At 41.4% G+C, this 21,716-nt stretch overlaps 1 protein-coding gene and 1 long non-coding RNA gene across 3 annotated transcripts in view; one reads left to right on the plus strand and one right to left on the minus strand.

Moving 5' to 3' along the window:
• CTTNBP2 (cortactin binding protein 2) overlaps positions 1-21,010 on the plus strand; it is a 149,642-nt gene extending 128,632 nt beyond the window's left edge. For both annotated transcript variants that reach the window (XM_032304690.1, XM_032304691.1), the window contains 9 exons: positions 2,421-2,573; positions 2,738-2,925; positions 6,211-6,389; positions 9,323-9,528; positions 10,203-10,388; positions 12,698-12,761; positions 14,428-14,560; positions 15,548-15,646; positions 19,883-21,010. In XM_032304690.1, coding sequence (XP_032160581.1) covers positions 2,421-2,573; positions 2,738-2,925; positions 6,211-6,389; positions 9,323-9,528; positions 10,203-10,388; positions 12,698-12,761; positions 14,428-14,560; positions 15,548-15,646; positions 19,883-20,086 — 1,412 coding nt within the window. In that variant the 3' untranslated portion in view covers positions 20,087-21,010. The remainder of the gene's footprint in view (positions 1-2,420; positions 2,574-2,737; positions 2,926-6,210; positions 6,390-9,322; positions 9,529-10,202; positions 10,389-12,697; positions 12,762-14,427; positions 14,561-15,547; positions 15,647-19,882) is intronic.
• LOC116568897 lies at positions 10,495-15,596 on the minus strand. Its single transcript, XR_004276773.1, has 3 exons — positions 15,518-15,596; positions 11,504-11,693; positions 10,495-10,752 (listed from the first exon to the last, which is right to left on the minus strand). It is a non-coding gene; the product is annotated as an uncharacterized LOC116568897 (long non-coding RNA).
• Positions 21,011-21,716: the final 706 nt, after the last annotated feature.

The raw sequence follows: 21,716 nt of genomic DNA on the forward strand, positions 1-21,716 counted from the left end.
GGGGCCATGGACGAACAGTTGTGGAAATGCAGATACGTGTTCCTATGGAGAGTCTGGCTGGAGCCGCGGCTTCAGGCCACTGGAGCTAGCTGTACCCTCGACACAAATTCAGGAAGGATGGAGTCCTTTAGTCCTTGGGTATAGGAAAGCAGATCCTTGAGCCATTCAGCCCGCTCTGGTTTTTATCACCACGTAGAAAAGGTTTGTTGGTTTATCATTGTTGAAATGAACTGTAGATTCATCATACTTCCACAGTCAGTGTGTTTCTGCAAGAACAGGTGAATGCGGAGAAGCGCTGTGTACCGAATATCCGTGTGGAAGGAGCCTGAGCACAAGCGGACGCTGGTTACCAGCCCCCACAAAACCACCGCATCCAGAGGGGCTGTTACTGTTTCTAGTGTTCTAGTCTTAAAGCTTCACAGTGTGCAGAGAAGCTATTTCAGTCTCAGAAGAGATTCATTTACAATGTTCAAGGAGTTCTTTTGAAAGTGAAAATGCATTTGTCCAGAGTAACAAGGGGGACTAGCGTATAATCTATTATAATGAATATTTGGGAGAAATGGACTACATGAAAAAATTACTTATGTATTTTAAATTGATCTCTTTTTCTCAAGGTTAATTTGGCTAAGACTGAGGCATCTTAGAATCTTAAAAATTAAAAATATTATAATCCACTGGTATGTGGGAAGTAGTAATATGCTTTAACTATAGTGTTAACATTGGAGTGCTTAGTAGGTGCTAAGCACTGTTTCAAGTACATTCCGTCTATGGACTTACTTGATTCCTATATATAATCACAACCTTCCATTTATTTTCTATCTTTCGTGTTGGGTCGGTAGGCAATTTAATGCCCCTTTCATAAGGAGGATCACTAAGGCAAGGTTCAGAAGTCCTGGGGTGCCTGGCTGGCTCAATCATTTGAGCATCCAACTCCTGATTTTAGCTCAGGTCATGATCTCAGGGTCGTGGAGTGGACACCGGCACTGGGCTCCGCACTCACCGTGGAGTCTGCCAGATGATTCTCCCTCCCCCATCCCCTCTCACATGAGCATGTGCACACCCACTCTCTCTCTCAGACAAATAAGTCTTTAAAAAAAAAAAAATACCAAAGTCCTAGTCCTTCCTCACAACCGTCGTGAAACCCAAGTCAAACCTCTTTAACCCCTCTGAGGTCTGTAAAGTGAAAGGATGGATCTGCTTCTCTCTCTGAGGTCCTAGCTTCGTAATTTATGTATATTACATGTAGGTGTAATTTCAGTGTCACTTAAGGGTTTCTGACCTTTTGTATTATGAAATATATATTCATAAAATACATACTACCCATATTTATAGATCAGTGAATAATTTTAAATAAAGTAACCACGTAAGTACCAAACCAGGCCAAGAAACAGATTATTCCCAGCTTCCAGAATGTGGCCATGTGCCCTCTTCACAAACCCTTCTAGAGCTAAACCATTGGTCCATCTTTTGTGATAACCATTTCTTTGCTTTTCTATATCATTTTACTACCTTTAAATCCCTTTACTACTTTTACTCCCTTGTGAATCTCTAAATTTTATATTCAGTATTGCCCGTGTTTGAACTCTATGTGTTGAAATCATATTATGTGTGTACTTTTGCGATTTGCTTCTTACTGAATTGTTTGTGACCGTCCATGTTGAGGATTGTGGGCGTTTGTTCACTGTCCTCTCCAATCTATGAATATACTCCTGTGTATCTGTTCTGCTGTCAGCGGGAATCGGGGTTGATCCTAATTGGGATCTGTCGTGAAACCAGTAGTGGATCATCGTATGTGTACACTTGGAACTGTATTAACCGATGCCAGACTCTTCTCCAGAGTCCTCCTACTTCATCAGCAGTTAAAGAGCATTCTGATTATGTCACATCTTCGCTAACACTTTCTATCTTCAGACTTGGATTTTTAACCAGCTCATAGCAGTTTTTGTGAAAGCTTTAATCACTAAATTTTGTTTTGTTTGCTTTGTTTTAATTTTTTAAAATTAACATATAATGTATTATTAGCCCCAGGGTACAGGTCTGTGAATCGCCAGGTTTACACACTTCACAGCACTCACCATAGCACATACCCTTCCTTCCCAGTGTCCATAACCCCACCACCCTAACCCTACCCCCCCACCAAGCAACCTTCTGTTTTGTGAGACTGAGGGTGTCTCATGGTTTTTCTCCCTCCCAATCCCATCTTATTTCATTTTTTTCCTTATCCACCCCCCAAACCCCTCATGTTGCCTCTCAAATTCTTCATTTCAGGGAGATCATATAATTTTCTTTCTCTGATTGACTTATTTTGCTTAGCATAATACCCTTTAGTTCCATCCACGTTGTCTCAATGGCAAGATTTCATTTCTTTTGATGGCTGTATAGTATTCCATTGTATATATAAATTTTGTTTCTGACCACAGCTTGTCTGATCCCCGTGAAACAGTCTCCCATGAATAAGAAAGTCATCATCGTCTTAGAGAATTTGGAAAAATGTTCATTGTCTGAGTTGCTGGGGGACTTTCTGGCCCCTCTGGAAAATCGCAGCACCGAAAGCCCCTGGATTTTGCAAAAAGGTAAAGGGAGTGGCAAGAGCTTGCCCAAAAGGAAGGCTCTGTGGGATTCTCAGCATTCTGTTGCCCAGAGTCTGAGTTGTACTTCATGTTCTTCCTTAGGCTCATTTGACTTTGTCTGTCTCATCGTATGGCTTGCTGAGGTTGGGCCATTTGGTTTGTTTTAGGAAATGGAACATCTGAGTGTTACTACTTTCACGAGAACTGCTTTCTGATGGGAACCATTGCCAAGGCCTGTCTCCAGGGCTCTGACTTGCTGGTGCAGCAGCATTTCCGCTGGGTTCAGCTGCGGTGGGACGGCGAGCCCATGCAGGGCCTGCTGCCGAGGTTCTTACGAAGGAAAGTCATGAACAAGGTAACGAACTGCAGCTGCAGCTTCTTGCCAGGAGAAGGGGTGTTAGTGTCAGGGGCCCCGGCTGGAGTTCTACCACTTACTGACTGTGTGGCCTCAGCAAGGGCAAGTTTCAGATATCCCAGAGTTAAGTAAGATAACGCATATAAAACCTGACACAGTTCCTGGACTATGTTAAGTATTTAAAAAAAAAAAGGAAAACAAATAGGTTTTACTGCTGTTACTAACTGTTCTCAAGGAATCTCTCCAAGTCCCAAATGCTGTAGAAGGGTATCTAAGAAAACTGATCACTTGTTTTAAGAATAGTTACTGCTTCCTTGGGGCCTTCAAAATGTTATCCATCCACTCAAGCTAGTTTTGATGTGTGACTGTTATTCTGTGCTAGAGTAAATATAAAAAAGTCACATGAAAAATTAAAATTCTTTAGCTTTTGACACATTTTCAAGAGCAAATATGACTCCTGATTATTTTGGAATAAAATATTCTGTATCCTCCCAAATAACAAAATTGGTGCTGACTAAACCTAGTACATTGCTATTTAATATTCTGAAGTTGAGTCAGGATCTGAGCATCAGGACTGACTGGAAACATTAGAGCTTGAGTTAGTAAGACTTTGTCCTGTAATCCAGCACCACTGGCCACATTTGGAGGAGACAGGATCTTCTATCACAATAGTTTGAGCTGTAAACAATGCAACACCCACTGTGTTACCTACTTGACAAAAAGGCATGTTTTCCTTCCATAATCCCTGTCTAGTGGGAGGTGTTGCTGACATCTGTTCAGCACCATGATGTCAGCTCCTGGGTCTGGGGGAGTGTTCTGAGCTCCTCTCAAGGTTGCAGGTTGTCAGCAGGACTTGAGACACCACACCTGCACCCAAGCATGTTCAAAGGTGGGAACACGGACGCCACTACAGGAAAAGAGAGCTTTGGCCTTCTCAGTGTCCTTATCCGGGAAGAAAGTATCTTTTTCTGAAACTCCCAGAGACAGAATTTCCTTGCCTGTTTCATTAATCAGAACTGGTTCTCTACCCACCCCATTGCCCCAGATTGTAGCTAGACTTACATTCCCAAGATGGAAGCGTTCCCCCAAGTCCTTGAACAAAATTCTGTGTCCGTTGTGTTAGGGTATGTGGATGTGCGTGCAGTTGTGGGTGCGGGATAACGGGAGGAGAGTGGAGAGAAATAGGGAGTGGGAATGGTTTTGGTATTTTAGTAAACTATGCTTTCCAGTAGTGATGTGAATTAGTATCTGAAATTCCTAATCAGAGAAATCATCTACCCTGAGCTCTGTTAAAGTCCATTGGCTGGTCATAAATGCATGCTTTTGACCAAAGCTAGGCCATCCTGTCATGTTCACCAGTAGGAAAAATGTATGTAATGACAGTTATAGGTGTATAGCTTTACAAATTACTGATGCCTCCGTTAGTATTATCATTAATATTTAAGTCTCTTTGCCAAAAAAACAAAACAAAAAAAAACCCCACATAAATAATCACAAAGGATACTAGTTTTTTTTTCTTAAAAACTTTATTTTCTTAAAGAGCAGTTTTAGGTTACATTAAAAATGAGAGGAAGGTACCCAGATTTCCCATATACCCCCTGCTTCCCTACACGCATAATCTGCAGGACTTACCAGAATGATACATTTTTTTTTCACCATGGATGAACCTACATCGATAAATCATAATCACCCAAAGCCCATAGTTTACCTAAGGGAAAAATGTGGAAGGCCTCATGAATTTGCATGTTATCCTCTGAAAAGTCCCAGTTTTGTTCTGTAGATTGACACTATTTCAGGTAAATGGACCTCCCCCACATCCAACTCACTGGTACACATAGTTTATGAAGGATTTATTTTACTTATTTTGAAAAGAAAGTTCCATGCTTTAAGCTGTGCTCTTTTCTCCACTGTTTGAGAATGGGAATGTGGGGTGTGCTGTGAAGAATAGACAGAGGGGAGGGATAATGCCTTTTGCTTACCAAGAGTCACTAGTAGTAGGTTAGTAAAACAGATTCCTTGGGTACATGTGCGGTGGGAATGAATGACTCCTGCAAAACCTCAGAAATCTTGTGACTGCAGAACAGAACCAAATCTTTGGGGGGCACTCAGACATATGCTGGCCCTTGATCACAATTTCTTCTTCCAGGTCCTGAAAGGCATATCAGAGGCCTTTCAGGACAATACCAGGCATCCTACTAGTATTTAATAATCATTGTAATTTTATTAATAAATAAATAGTCAGCTGTCATTAATTGTAGCACATGATCTCATTCTTGCTGGAAGAATATCAGAGAAAAACAATTGTTCCTCTTTTGAAGAGAAAGAGAAATTACAAGAGTGCCCAAAGCCTCATGTAACACAGTAATACTGTTTCAACAGAGCTGCTGGGATCGCTGAACCACACTTTCATTTTGAGTTGGCTAAATTATATCCCTTCAAGTAGGATATACCCATATTCATAAACTACCCCCAGTCTTAATATCATAATTACTTGGTAAAACCAAGGTTTATAGGAATCCCATTCTGGTAAAATACTGAATTAACTGCTATATCTGACTTCTAAATAATTGAAGAATATTTCTCCTAATACTAAAGAAATCTTTGTCCTTTTGTGAGCCCTCTATGCTACAAAAAAGGGACTTGATTTTGTAGAACATAATTCTGAAAAGAACTGCTACCATGAGATTATGTATATTACATACTAGCATTTAAAATTGGCATGTTTAAAAATTTGAAAACGAATCCCATTATGCCAGCAGAGCTCTGTACATTTTGATGAGGTTATTAGCATTTTAACTGAGACTTTCCTTCTAGGGAAATTTAAATTAATACAAGGTGAACAGGCCACAGATCTAGAATGGACCATTTTGTCACTTAACCAAATATTGGAATATTTAAGGTCATTCCTTGTTTCATGAAGTCAGAATCCTTTTTTAGCGCCTCCTATGTGCAAGGCCCTGTGAAGTGCTCTGTATACATGTGGATAATAATGTCTAGCAGAACTGGTATTTAAGAATTTGTGTAAGGTTTCTTAGTCTTCTTACTGCGCTTTTGTGTCTGAACGCTTTCATCTCCTGTGACAAGCCACAGGTCTGTATCCCAGGGAACACACATAATTCTATGTATTAGCTGTCCCTCCTTCAGCTACCTTAGGTGGCTCAGATGCAGCTAGGGTTTTGTTTTATAGTTTTAAATGTTTCTGTTTTTCATTTTTGACCTGTTAAAAACAAAATGAAAAGCACTGTTCTAAGCCAAGCCCCACACCGGGCCTCTCTGTCTCTGCAGTTCAGAGGTCAGGTGCCCTCGCCCTGTGATCCCGTGTGCAAGACCGTCGACTGGGCCCTGGCCGTCTGGCGGCAGCTCAACTCCTGCCTGGCCCGCCTGGGCACACCTGAAGCACTTCTTGGCCCAGAGTATTTCCTGTCTTGTCCTGTAGTGCCAGGACATGCCCAAGCGACAGTGAAGTAAGTGGCATTTCTCATTTACCTATTTAAAGCAGCACCGTGGCCATTTCGGGATGTGCGGGAGTGAGGAGCTCTGTGCTTCCTGTCAGAGGAGGACCGTGACTCATCCGTTGCTAAGTAGGTCCAGAGGAGACTTCTTTCTGAGGACTAGTAAATAGCGGTTTCCATCTGTTACAGAAGTTTCGAGTCCTGTTCAACATGCAGTGCGGTGTTCTCCTGGGAAAGTTTACATGGGAAAGTCATCGAGGACCCTATGACAAAACACAAAAGCTTACATTCTGTTGATGAATTAAAAAGCTTCCTCGTTGGGGTGCCTGGGTGTCTCTGTTGGTTAAGCATCTGACTCTTGATTTCCGCTCAGTTCATGAGCTCGGGCCCTGTGCACTGGGCATGGAGCCTGCTTAAGATTCTCTCTCTCCCTCTGCCCTTCCCCTCTGCTCAGGCTTTCAAAAAAAAAAAAAAGAAAGAAAGAAAGAAAAGAAAAAAAAACCCTTCCTTATTAATGAGACTTAAATAGTCGCCATGTTTTCCTTTATAACAGCTTATGAGAATAGACATATTAGCAATAAAGTTAATGAAATAGAAAATCAAGAGGAAAAAAAATGTGTCACAATCCACCTTAGTAAGTTCTGTGATTAACTGTTAGCATTGATTCTGTACTTTCTGGCATCCTGGGCAAAAGTCCATTTTGGAAAGCAGGGCACACAAATTATCTTCTCTATTGTAACAAATGGTCAATTTCATAACAGCTAATTGGGAGAAAAGGAAGAATTACAATATTAAAATAACACAGCATTTTCTTGATAAAGAGCAGGAATACATTTATTCATGTGATCATCTCTTTTTCTCATCAGTATTATGATTGAATTTAAGGCTTTTTCACATCCAGAGTCTCAGGATTCTTAGGAGCTAATTTGGGCCTTTCCTGTCTGGAGCTCAGTCATTGCCAACAGCTATAGAGACTCTGCTCTGAGACGTGTACCCTACTTGCAAGCTGACAAGGTAGGCTGCTGCAGATGTGGAGGCTGGGTTGGAGGCCAAGGTCTCCCTCACTCAGGCGCAGCCCTGGCCTGTGCGTCACATGTACAGTGGTTCTCCTAGCATCTCAGGCCCTGGGTTGGGGGGTGATGGATGCTGGCTTTGCATCCCAGCTGCCGAACTCAAGAGCTTAAGAATCCCCCAGGCTCCTAAAGGGGGTGCTAGCAGATCTGCCCACTATTTGCCCTGGCAGGAAAGATCACTTTCATTATGCTAGTAAGGAAACAAATCTGCCTTCTGCTCCAGGAGGAGACACTGTCTCTCTCTTCCAAGGCTGTTTGCTATACTAACTAACATCCTTGAAAAGAGAGTCGAGAACCGAAGTGAACACTCGATATGCACACATGCATATTGTCTCCCAACAGCCATGTTCAACAAGCACTGGTTTTTTTTTAACAAAAGCGTATACCATCTTTTTTTTTTTTTAAAGATTTTATTTTATTTATTTGACAGAGAGAGATCACAGTAGGAGAGAGGAAGGGAAGAGATCACAGAGAGAGGAAGGGAAGCAGGCCCCCTGCCGAGCAGAGAGCCCGATGTGGGACTCGATCCCAGGACCCTGAGATCAGGACCTGAGCCAAAGGCAGCGGCTTAACCCACTGAGCCACCCAGGCGCCCCAAGCGTATACCATCTTTACCTCTTAGTACCTTTAGGAGTACCTGTACAGGTCTGATGCCTGATTTTTGTCTATATTCCCCTCTTATAGTTCTTTTTTCCTCTTGAATTACATATCATTAGACATTAGAAGAGAAGCTTACAATACACAGACTCTTGATACCTGGGTAAAAGTTATAACAGTCTTGAAAGGCTTATGCCAGTATGTAATAGCTTTGAAAATTTCGCTATAGCAGGAGATGTGGTTTAGCTTCTACAGCCTTGAAACTAATGTTTTTTTAAGTGTTGCAACAAAGGAATTTTAATTGCTGTTGGATGCCCCAAACTTGGGTAAAGTCCCACTGCTACAGCTGTTACTACAAAGAGTCCATCTGGGGAGACAGCTGGTGACCCCATCCCCGCTCTGCAGAGCTAAGCACACCCACGGGCAGACACTAAGCCTTTGCCTTGGGGTAGACAGATTCCATTTGCCACAGAGTACAAGATCTACCCCAATTTCAGAAATACTAAAATATATGCATCTTAGTAAGGACATAAGGCAAATAAGTTTAAGCTATGTAGACATCAGTTTCCAGGAGATCTTTTTTCTAGACCTCTGCCTATAAATTTACTTTCCCTTCCATGTATTTTATTTATGCATTCATTCAACATATACTTAAGCATTGATTCCTGCTCTCCGTGATCTTAGAAGGTAAAAGGAAAGACACATAAACACTCTTCTTTGTAAAACATCGTATTTTTTTTTCAAGATTTTATTTATTTGACAGACATAGATCACAATGAGGCAGAGAGGCGGGGGGCGGGGAGGGGAAGCAGGCTCCCTGCTGAGCTGAGAGCCCGATGCAGGGCTTGATCCCAGGACCCTGGGTTCATGACCGGAGCTGAAGGCAGAGGCTTTAACCCACTGAGCCACCCAGGTGCCCCTAAAACATCATATTTTTGAGGCAAAGTCAAACATCTTTAATACTGGATAATTTCACTTTTTTATTTGAAAGATGCCATTTATTAGAAAGAGAATGCAAGCCGGGGGAGCTGGAGAGGGAGAAGCAGACTCTTCTCTGAGCAGGGAGCCCGAAGTGGTGCTCAATCTCAAGACCCTGAGATCTGAGCCCGAGGCAGCTGTCTAACTTTGCCACCCAGGCACCCCAATTTCACTTATTTCGAATCTACCTAGGAAAGTTAGTGTATCTGTAGAAACACTTGTGTTTTTTCCACGTTCTTCAAACCAGTCCTTTGTGGTGTGACTGGGCCTCACTGCTAACCGCCCTTCTCTTGCAAGGTGGATGGCTAAGCTGTGGAATGCTGTCATCGCACCCAGAGTTCAAGAAGCAGTATTGTCAAGAGCGTCTGTGAGAAGACAGCCGGGCCTGGGGCCGCCAGCCGCCAGAAGCCGCCCGAGCCAAGGGCAGCAGGCTGTGGTTAAAGCGGCTCTCAGCATCTTGCTCAATAAGGCGGTGCTGCATGGCTGTCCCCTCCAGAGAGCAGGTACGCGGGCTGGTGCTGGGAGGGGAGGGAAGGAAAGTCACTCGTACATAATACTTGTTTGAATTCGTTTTAAGAGAGCTCTTCTTTCTCTCTTCCTAAGTAAAGAAATTATCTCGATCTTAATGTACATTTGACACCATTGTCCCAGAACTTATAAAAATTTTTTTATTTGCCTTTCCTCCTAACAATTCTTTTATTTAAATTCAGGTAACATATAATGTATTGTTATTTTCAGATGTAGAGGTCATGGAGTCATCAGTCTTGTATTACACCCAGTGCTCACTACATCACGTGCCCTCCTTAATGCCCATCACCCAGTTACCCCATCCCCCACCTCCCCTCCAGCAACCCTCAGTTTTTTTTCCTATGATTAAGAGTCTCCTAAGGTTTGTCTCCCTCTCTGGTTTCAGCTTTTCCCCTATGATCCTGTTTTGTTTCTTAACTTCCACATATAAATGAGATCATAGGAGAACTTGCTTTTTAAATTATTGGCTCAATAATTCCAGATCTCCAAGTACAGTTGGCTGAGTCACAACATCCCTGCTAGGATAGTAAGCACAGCCATGATTTTGAAGAGTCTTTCTTGGAGAATTGCAATTGTTCTGTTTTACTTGACTGTGAAACCACATGATCACGGCCTTCTTTTTGGCAAAACACGATTTGTATTGTTTCAGATCTGGACCAGCACGTAGCTGATTTCAAAGGAGGAGCTTTCCCTTTATCTATAGTCTCAAGTTACAACAGCTGTAGCAGAAAGAAAGGAGAGAGTGGGGCCTGGAGAAAAGTGAGCACCAGTCCTCGCAAGAAGTCTGGCCGCTTCTCTCCGCCGTCCTGGAGTAAGCCGGGCCCGAGCGAGGAAGGTAAGTGAGGCGGCTGTTCTGCCAGGAGGAACGTGGGCACTCGCCCTCTGCTTTCGGAGGGCAGGTGTGCTTGTACTTTTCTCACTATGCATTCCACAAAGTTGAGTTTTTCAATGCATATTTTCATGGAAAGAATAGGGTAGTAGGTACATTTCCAAAAATATCTGGGAGCCCCGTACCTGAGTTGGTTTGTGGCATCCACCATCAAATCGATGTAATACAACAGTTGTACTTCGGCATCGTTTTCTCCTTTTCTGGGTCCTCTCTGAGCCAACCTTCAGTTTTTTAAAGTATATATAGAGAGAGATGTCTGATCCCAGTGTAAGGCCTTCAAGAGTGAATCCGTTTTACACATTTCTTTCTCCTGTAAAGACAGCAAACACAAAAATCCCTGCCCTCTTAGGATTTACGTTCTCCTAAACTTTTAAACTGATTCAGTATAATGAAACATCCTCTCTGAGAAAAAGTTTTCAACTTTTCAACTATCAAGTTTTCAACAAGATAAAAAATGTTTATCTCTGATGTTAGACCTATTCTTTTTGGCTTTGTTAATAGGGTAAATTGTCTTCCCTACAGGGAATCCATATTTGAGTAAGAATGAAAAGATGTTCCAAGCTCATATGCATTGTACATTTATTTCTCCTAGATGTAATTTTGGGTCTTCAGGAGGCCCTCTCATCCCCAACATACCCTGTTATGTATAATTTCATGCCCACTTTATAGAAATAGAGTTTCTAAAAGAGAATATGCTAAAAATCTTAAAACATGAAAACTTGCTTTTGTTCATTCATGCAGACGTCTTCATACTTAAAAATCCATAAAATACAAGCTTAATATTAACACATGCAGTTTTGAATTACCCCATGCGTGTGAACTGTGATTTTTTTTTTTTTAATGATTGAATGGAAAGTCACTGAATGAGAGCTTACTTATAAAAACATAGCAGTCACCTTAAAAAAGTATAATAGGACATATTCTGATTCTAAGAGCTTGTCCTGACTTCCCAGAGTTAGAGTGTTGGATCCAGGGAGTAGAGTCATTACATGTCAGCCCCCTCCTATGGCCTGGAGACTCCCAGGGTGACATCTGCAGTAAGGATTGTACCTTCCACTTACTTGTTTATTCCTCTGTGTAGTGCAAAAGAGCTCTCCCATGAGGATTAGCGTCTCCATTTCCAGGTAGCAAGACTGAGGTTCAGAAACTGTTGGCTCTCTGTCCCTATCACCTCTCCTGGCACCATGGGGGATCCACAATCCATGTTTTTGTTTCTTGCAAGTTTGATGCTGTTTTCCTCCATCCATGCCCCTGTAATCCCATATAAGCCCTCAGATATGGGATACCCAACCGGAGCCCAACCAGGCTCTTCACTATCATTTCTGAGTTTATTACAGTTATCTGTAGGGTTTAAGACCAGCCTCTGGCTTGAGCCAAATAATTATCTAAACAATATGCATTGTCAGTGTATACAGTAGAGTTGACAAAAGCAATAAAGTGAATGTGAATTTACAATAATATCAAGTCCAACTCAGAAAACTTATGTAAAATATTAAAAAGTTAAATTACTGAATATAAATATAAAATCATTTATAATTTCATATTTTAGAACTATTTGATATATCAAATAAATTCTTAGAAATAAGAAACCACATTCAAAAGATAAAATTGTATGTAACTAGGATATTTAATTTTTTATAATGTTAAGTTTTTAATCCCAATAATTACATTTGATATTACACAGTTTGGGTTGATACTGGTTTGATGCCATTATTTATCAAAATAGAAACCACTTTGCATTCTACACTGGTAACTATGGGTTATCATAAAGTTCCATGAAGACAAAGCCTCTTTTTCTCCTGACCCAAAACAGAAAGGCTATGATGATGGCAGGTCACGGGCTTCAGGAGACAGGGACCAAGCCCGGGCACCTGTCCGGTCATTAGGGAAATCTGCGAGCCACCCTTTCTGACAACAAAAGTATGGGCAAAGAAATCAGTATAGAGATGGTCTCTGATGATCTCTTCCTGAAGATATATTAAAATCAACTGTTCAAAACCATTCTTTAGAGATAATTTGTGCTAGCAGCATTCATATAATTTTAGAAGAGGGACCATTTACTTATAAAAACAATCCCTGTGCAGGGAGCTCCATCCAGTGCCACTGCCCTGAGGAGAAAGTCCCCAAGAGATGGATTCAGTCCCAAAACAGTATCAAACAGAGTCCAAAGTCTGTTTCTTTTAAATGCAGAGTTCAAGATGCACAGGGACAATGATTGATTCTATTGAAAATGATGACATTTTTTCTTTAAACAGGTATTAAAGTTAAAGCTATATCTCAGCTGAATTATAACAGAAATGCTTCTCTGTCAAAACAAAAGTAAGTTTCCCTTTAACTTCTACAAATAAAACCTGTATTGTTTGCTGTATCTATAATGCTGTTAATATGTTTTTTTTTAAAAAAAGTTCTTTCAAATGCTGGTGTTAAACTGAAATCTAATGAATGAATGTGTAATGGTGGGAAAAGTTTCCCTTGTAGGTTCTTTGGTCTAATAATCAAACTGACATATAAGACAAAGTGCCAGGAGAAAAATGAGTTTGAGTTCCTGGGTCTGGGAGTCCCAAAGGTAAGAGACTCAAGGGCCAGTCACGCAGTTGAGGTTTATGTTCCCATCCCGAGCTAAGGAATGGTATAGGGGCCTGCGGCTTCAAGGCAGAGGGGCTGATCCACAGGAGAGGAAGAGCAGATGCTTGGCCTGCCAGACAGGTGGGTATTTCAGATAAAAAAACTTAGCTCTGGAAGTAGCTCTTTATAAATTCTAAATCCTCTTCGGTACTTAAGGGAGAGGTAAGTTTTCCTTGAGTCATCTGGATCTTGATTGACTTCAGATCAAAATAACCCACAGACCAAAGTGACACATTTGGGGATAGCTTATTCTCCCCTTCATATCAAATCTAAAAAAAAAATTCTTTAAGCTTAATATAACTTAACATAAAACTTTTTTTCCTTTTAGTTTGTTGAAAAGGTTAGAAATACTAAATGCTGTTGACACCACCTTTGGGATTTTGGGTCACTGATTCCTGTATTTGGATCTCAATTTTCACAGCTTAGAGACTATGACTATATGTATTACACAGGCCAAATTTTCTTATAGACAGAGAAACAGCCACAACCTTCCTTATAACACTAGTGCTATGATGTCCTCTTACGGATAGGTGACTTTTATACCCACAGTAGAGAAAACAAAAAGGGCTTCATTTTTTTAATCAAACTTGATCATTAATGCATTTGCCATTAAGATACGATAAAATTCTCCATTTGTGAACTTTTATAAACGGGTTTTAGATGATCAATATTTTAAAATGAAACATGGTTTTAGGTGCTGAGTTTTTAAAGTGATCATTTTATTATGTTTCTCCTGGGGAATTATTTCAGCTTACAAATTTTGAGATGCAAAGGATAATTTGGTTAATCATAGAACAGAAATGTTTGGGCACTGTATAAATAGCTCTCCATTGTAACCCAATAAAGTGTGTGTCCTGTAACCCATAAAGTGGACAGGTACCCTTTAGAACCAAGTTCACAGAATTGCAGAAGGGAGAAGTGTAAAGAGAGAGAAGGTGGATAAAGGAAACCATAACACACGTTTCTTTCGGCCAGGTGCACGGCTGAAGCCATTCTAGAGGGCGGCTTAATGTAATTTCCCCAGTAATTCTATCATATAGATTACCCAGAAACTGAAGTGTTACGGGAAGCAAAGAAAAAGAAAAAAAATATGACCGTGGCCATGTTGCTAGTAAGTGGTAGAGCCAAGTTTGTTCTAGGGTATCACACTGCCCCTTACTTACCCAGTGTTTCATGTCTTAGTTTCATTTAGACTTGGAGAAAGGGAAGGAAAGGAGACTGGAATATTCTAAACCAAGTAGATTTCTCCATGAATAAAATTTTGAGCAGGAGATGCCGAAATCCTGTGAGGGAATTTTGCCATCAAATGACAGATTCTTTTATAGGATATTTAAAAACTCTTTTCTGAACTTTGCATTAGGTCTTTAGAGAACGATCTATCATTGACATTGAATTTGGAACAGAGACTCTCTCTGGGTTCAGATGATGAAGCAGACCTTGTCCAGGAACTGCAGAGTATGTGCTCCAGCAAATCCGAATCTGACATAAGCAAGGTAAGCAGCCCAGAGGGGTTAAGACACAGTTTGGCTCCCCGACCAGGAAAGATACCTTAGAGCCAGAGCCTAACACACATTCCCACCCAGAAAGAAATTCCTGATTGACTACTATGGTTAATCAAACCCTCCTTGCCTTGCTTAGGAAAGCCCCTTTTTCCAAAATATCTTTTATATAATAAAGAAGTTGTGAAGTACAGCCTGTGTTCTGTAACTCCTCTGAAAGACCGGAAATTAAAATCGCATGTTGATTGCATTAGCTCAAATTACACCTTCCCTAGGCTTTTCTTCCTTTTGTTTTCTCTACTGTGGGTATAAGAGTCACCTATCCATAAGAGGTCATCACAGCACTCATGTTATAGACAGAGAAACAGCCACGGCCTTCCTTGCAAGAAAATTTGGCCTGTGTAATACATATAGTCTCTAATCTATGAAAATTGAGATCCAAATAGAGGAATCAGTGACCCAGAATCTCAAAGGTGGTGTCAGCAGCATCGAATTCAACTTGCTTTGGCACTCTGTCAGCTGTAGCAAATTGAACCAGACGTCCTTGACCAATGCCTTTTACTTGATAGGAAGGATAAGAAGGCAGTTACAATGTAGAGGTTCCACGGAAACTCTTGCTTCCTAATCTCTGGGACACAGGTGAATTGACAGCCTAGTATAACCTTGCCAGACATGAGCTAAAATATTTACACAGTGGAAAAATAAGGTAATGATTAGACTCTTACAATTTTGCCAGGACAGTTTCTTTTTTTTTCTATAGGGCTCGTCTGGTCATCTTCTTTTGATTTAGAGATAATTTCTTACGCATTTTCTTATAGTTTCACTTAAAGCCTTGGAGTCTGTTGTGAGTAGTACAGGCCTTGAGGGTGTGCTCATAGAGCTCCTGAAGGTCAGAGAAAAAGGTAACAGAGATTTTCCGTAGTGACTTTAAGTTGTGCCTTGAGTGTGTACCTGTGACTTGATAATTGGTCTTTTTTCCAGATTGCTGATTCCAGGGATGATTTAAGGAGGTTTGATAGTCCAGGGAACAACCCTGCCTTTTCAGCAACTGTTAATCCAAGAATGCCAGTGTCACCGAAGGTAAGTGCCCATTTTCCTGCAAAATGAGACAAAAAAGGATTGCTATGGAATGGACTTCCCAAATCTTCTTTCAGTGTGAATCATGAATTATATTTCAGCCACAGCTGTGAAAAGAGAAGTAAAGGTAAGTGTATTCCATAGTTAATCAAGGTTAGAAAGATCACTGTTTATTAGATAATAGCTTAGAAGAATGATGTAAAAAAGTATAATGTATGACTTCTGTCTTGGTTCTTCTATTTTAAAATATATTCATTTGAGAACCTTTAAGATTTCCTGCATTTTAGAATTCTAACAGGCTAAATAATGTAAAGTCCTTTTAGGGGTGCCTGGGCGGGGGCTCAGTCAGTTAAGCATCTGCCTTCAGCTCAGGACCTGATCCCAGGATCCTGGGATCAAGGGCTGCTTTGTGCTCCCTGCTCTGTGGGGAGGCTGCATCTCCCTCCCCCTGCTTGTACTCTTGTCAAATAAGTAAAAATCTTTTTTTAAAAAAAAGTTCTCCTTCAAAAAGTTCAGTGTCTTAACTTGCCATATCATGCATTGGTTTCCATGTGATACTTTCCTTTAAAAACAAGTCAGAATGGCAAGTGGCAGAGCCAGGATTTCAATAGGCTTCATGAACTTCTCAAGATAACTTCTATGATTGGTTAATCAGTGCCAAGATATGGCCCAGCGTGGTACTCCTGGGTGAACAGGAAGAATATTACCCAGTAGTAATTTTGTGAGAAATTACTTACCCAGTAGTAATTTTGTGAGAATGCAGATTTCACAGAGGCATTTAGTAAGAGGTGGTCTGTTCACCCAGTCACGTGGAGTGTGTGGTTCACATCTTGTTCTCAGCCTCTCCTGCGGCGGCTTAGGAAGACCTGGGATGGGGAGGGTTGCAGAGGGAAGAATGATGAAGTGAGCATGCTGAGACTACTAAATTATTCATCAGCTGCTCACCACAGCCCCTGTTCTCCCACTGCTTCCTGAGCTTCTAGTCCCAATTAGTTACATGTGAGCGGTAGGTTTTGGGGGAAGAAAGAAGGCGGGAAGCACTGGCAAGGCTGAGATCCCAGATGAAAAATACATAACATGATGGTCTGTGAAGAACATCACCTTCCTTGCTCACACTATCACCATGTCTGTCTCCCCGACTGGGAACTGTTTAGAAAGCACGGCAAACACATAATTTGGAGAGCAGGTAAGGGACAGTGACCTGAGGAGGGGATGTGGAGTCCCCGTTGTGAATTCTGGCTGGAATACCTTTTGCTCAGGAGCTGCCCCTCCTGAACACATTTCTTGGGCCCCCAGGACCACTCTTTAGGGTTCTTGTGGAACAGTCAGTCCATGCAAAGGCCACAGAGGTGTGGAAAGAACCCCGAACCACTATTTCTCCACAGGGCCAAGCGACTTTCCTATATAAAAATGTTGACTGGTAGTGACCAACTGGCATTGTTTAAATATCTAATGGAGACAAGGTTTCGTACTCCTGTTTGTCTGTCACAGTACGGGTTGCCCCAAGAAGGTACTGTCCACAAAGTACAGTACTGAAAGTGGGATATGCTCAGGGAAACTCAGGACAGCATTGTTTTAAAAAGAGGCCTTTAGGGCGCCTGGGTGGCTCAGTGGGTTGGGCCGCTGCCTTCGGCTCGGGTCGTGGTCTCGGAGTCCTAGGATCGAGCCCCGCGTCGGGCTCTCTGCTCGGCGGGGGGCCTGCTTCCTCCTCTCTCTCTGCCTGCCTCTCTGCCTGCTTGTGATCTCTGTCAAATAAATAAATAAAATCTTTAAAAAAAAAAAAAATAAATAAATAAATAAATAAATAAATAAATAAAAAGAGGCCTTTAAAAACATATGTCCTTTTACACTGTCTGGGCTCTTACAAAGGCATCGTGGGGTGGGGCTGAGGTAGGTATTAGGACAGTCCCTCTGCTTCGCAGCGCACTGAACACAGGTGGAGGGGCTCCTCTAGGGCGAGGAGGTGTCTTTCTCAGAACCTGCCAGCAGAGGGCAAAGTAACACATTGGACAGCCTTCTGAAACTTGGCAGGCTTATTTCTTTTCTATCCTGATAAACTCAGCTAGCATTTCTTGGTTAGATGCCCGGTTTCTTCTGTTATCAGGAAGTAATTCTTTTTAAAGAGCTCTCTGGGCTAGTTGCAATCACTTTCAACAGTCATCATTTCTCACAACAGAATTCCTTACTGCTCCAACAGTAAGGGAAAGTAGTGGGGTGTATTAATCTGGTGGCAGGTTAGCCTTCTAAATTAAAAACAAATGCCCATATTTAAATCACGAATACAACAGATGCTGATATGTTTTCTTCTCATGGAAACCAAATGACTCCCTGAAAGCAAAAGTTCCCATCTTTGCATAATGAAATCCACTTGAGGATTTTGTTTTTAAACCCCAGTGACCAGATCATGCTCCCCACCGTCTCTAGAGGTTCTGATATAATTGGTGTGAGGTGCAGCCTGCACTTTGGGGTGTTTAAAAGCTCACTGGTGATTTTGAGGTGCAGCCAGTGCTCTAAGACAGCTTTGATCTGGCCCTCCATTTTGTCCAGCCTCAAAGATCCACGTCACTGCCATTTTCTCTACAGTGTTTCCCAAACTGGCCCCGACTTCCCCAGTTAGAGAGCAGGGATTATAGTATCCTCCTAGTTTGTAGCTGTGAGTCAATATTAAATGAATGAATTGCTCTAATTTAACAATATTACTTTAAAATTTAATTTAGGTGCCATACCTTTCTATACAAACTAGTAGTTATCAAATGTTGTACATATTAAGCTCAAAGATAAGTAACATTCTGTGTTTAATAGAACTTTTGGGTTGTAGCCCAGAAAGCATGAATATCCCGAGGTCTCGTAGTCCCAGGCTCTCGTACTGCTCAGCCTTAGGGAGAACACCTCAACACCTGGGCTTAGCTGCTCCAGGGCAGGAATGTCCCTCTGTGTTTCAGTCACGGGCCCTGTTTTACAGTCCCAGCCTTAATGGCCCCTGGTCGTCAAGAAGGCAGAGCAGTTCTCAACACCCAAGTACGTTTAGCTTCACGGGAAGCTTCTTGTTTACTTCATGTCAGCATTTCCTGTCTCAGACCATGAAGATATGCCACCAACCCACCCCTCGCCTTCATGGTGCAGATGGTGAGGTGAAGCAGCAAAGAATGCCATGTATCAGCTTTTCTCTCTCTGAGCCCTGACACTTCGAGATTTCCCTCCCCCTGCTCAGAAATTGTGTATACCATCCAGCTGGCTTTACTACAATATGCCATTTCTTCTAAATATACTGTATGTGTTGAGTTTCCTGGTGTTTTAGACCAAATTATAAGTGGGACTTGGTTTTACTAGGCCCAGCGCTAAGTTCCATTTTCTTGATTTAAGAACATACCCAGGAGAATGCACTTGCCAGGGGAGTCCACACAGTTACTTTCCTTTCTTACTTACTTTTCCTTTAAAAGCCACATTAACTGTTTTGCCTGTTAAATTCTAGTTTTACATTGTAAAGCATTTAATGGTCACATTACTGTTTAGTTGCATTAAAGGAGAGAAAGTCAGGATGAACTGCTTGAGAGGCCTGGGGAGCAGCTCGCAGAGGAGGCCTTCCTTCATGTGGGTTGGTTGGCGGAATTTTAGACACTCTAGAGGGCAAACATCTTGAGCGGAAGATGGGAGCCTGAGATCCGGCCCAGTGTCATCACTCTGAGACTGGGGACAAATCATGTCGCCTGTGCAGCTCTGCAGCTGTGGGCAAGCCTTGATGCCCTAGAAGGGAAGCCCCATTGTCAGAGCACGCATGTTCTCTGCTCTAGGAGAAACCACCAGAGCAGGGCTCCTGTCTTGTAGTTCAACTGCTAACACATATTTTTTGAGCACTTACTGTGTAGTGTCGAGGAGACCAGAAAAGTTAGGTGACTCACCGGAGGTGATAGACTTCAGTGTTGTGCAGCTCCTGACAGAGACAGCAGCTCTGGCCAATCCAGTTTGGGGATGTCTTCGGGGCTAGGACTTCAGGAAGCTCACAGACTTCAACATTCGATTCGTGGAGTCTTGAGGCCATGAAGGGCCTAAATGAAAATCAGGTGGTGGGTCTGGAGGAAGCTAATCCTTTAGCCTCTCCTCTCCGTAGGCTGCTGTTTGGTTTTGCAAGAGAAACTCCTCTGTGCTGGGGCAGAGACCCAGAGCAGGAGGAAAGAACTGCTGCGAGCCGTTGGCAGCCAGGTCAGACATGACCGGCTTGTTCTGTTCTCTTCTCTCCAGGAGGTCAGTCCTCTCAGCAGCCACCAACCGACCGAATGCAGCAACAGTCAGTCAAAGATGGAGTTGGGTGTTTCAAGAGTTAAATCTTTTCTTCCTGTTCCTAGAAGTAAAGTCACCCAGTGTTCCCAGAACACCAAAAGAAGCAGCAGCAGCAGTAATACAAGGCAAATAGAAATCAACAACAACTCAAAAGAAGAGATCTGAAACTTCCACAAAAACGAACAAGTAGAAAAACCAAACAAATAGGCCTGCCTACAATCGTCTCACTCTTAACTTCTGTATATTTCACACAGAAAACAAGGACAAGATGTAAATACCTTTAAATGAAGGCAATGTTTTCACTGTAATATAAAGTATGAGTGCGGGACCACTATTCAATTTTTTTTGTAAAGAATGTATTTATAACCAACGTTTTTGGTTTATTTGTTTTTTTTTTTTCTTTTTTCTTTCCAATTCTGTAGGATTGAACTTCAATACCAGGAGGTGATGCCAACTTTTCAAGTAGTTTTATAATAGAAATATTGTACTAGTTTTAATCCACATGTTCAGGGGTACTAGAACTGTCAGTGTACTGTATATGTATATATATATATGTATATATGTATATTTAACAAAGTCCAGGAACCATATTGCATACATGTTATAAAATGTACATGGTCTTTTAAATAGAGATCATAACTTTATGTTCACTTGAATGACTAGAATGAGGCAATAACAAATCATTTCTAAACAGTTACTTTCCATTAAAAGCCATATTAAGTATTTTGCCTGTTAAATTCTAGTTTTACATTTTAAATCTTTTAATGGTTACATTGCTGATTGGTTGCATTATGTATATTTATGCTTATGAGTTTGCATTATGACTCCTATAAAATATGAAATTATATAATGCAATAAAAGTGTTATCTTTCTTACAAAAGTTTTGTACCTAAGTGAATATAAAACTGCAAATGCTTCAATAAATTAATTTAGAGTTAACTCCCTTTTCGATTTAATTCTAGTAGCACAACTGGTAAAAGTTGATAATATTTTCTGGAAGTGTTTCTTCAAAAATTACTAAGGAAATGACATATACAACTCAAAGTTAAAATGCTTTGATGTCAATAAAATATTGAATTAGTGAAACAATTTTGCTGTAGTTTCTATCTATAGCTCTTAGTAGTTTATCCATGCAATGGAGATTTGTGTTCAGGTATAATATGTGTTCTCCCTGTTGGTATTTCACTAGCTGTTCATCCCTGTTAGAAAGTGTTAAATAAAAAGTTTAAGTGGAGGTCTAAGAGTTAGGTGTTCAGTGAACAAAACCTCTTTTTCTCTCATAAATATCCCCTAAAAGGTATGATTTTGTACCAAGAATTATTTACTTGTCTAAGACTAGTATAAGCCCTCTCTTGACCAGAATGGCTACTTACATTGAAACACACACATATACACTGATACTATTGAACTTTTCAAAAAGATCTGCAAGTATCTTAATGGGTGGTTAAGATTATGCCGCAAGGGGTGAATCAGAGAAGATCTAACAGGGAAGAACTCGATTCCAACACGTGTCGGCCTTCTGCCTGGGCTTCGTCTGAACAGGGCAAATCCTGGGGGTGTTCAGCTCTGACCTCTGCTCAGGGAAGGGTGCGGGGTAGAGGGGGTGGGACTAGAGCAAGGGACAGAGGGTGGAGAGCAGAAAGAGGCCAAGGGAACTAGTCTTAGGCTTCAACACACTAACTCCTTTGAGCTGGACTCAAATTCTTAGTGCCGTGGTGGCATTTGATAACTACTCTCCTGTTTTCACAGACACTGAAGAACGCTCCCCAAATCAGAGACCAGGACACCTAGATGG

The sequence above is a fragment of the Mustela erminea genome, chromosome 11 (assembly GCF_009829155.1).
Source record: "Mustela erminea isolate mMusErm1 chromosome 11, mMusErm1.Pri, whole genome shotgun sequence".
NCBI classification, from domain to species: Eukaryota; Metazoa; Chordata; class Mammalia; order Carnivora; family Mustelidae; genus Mustela; species Mustela erminea.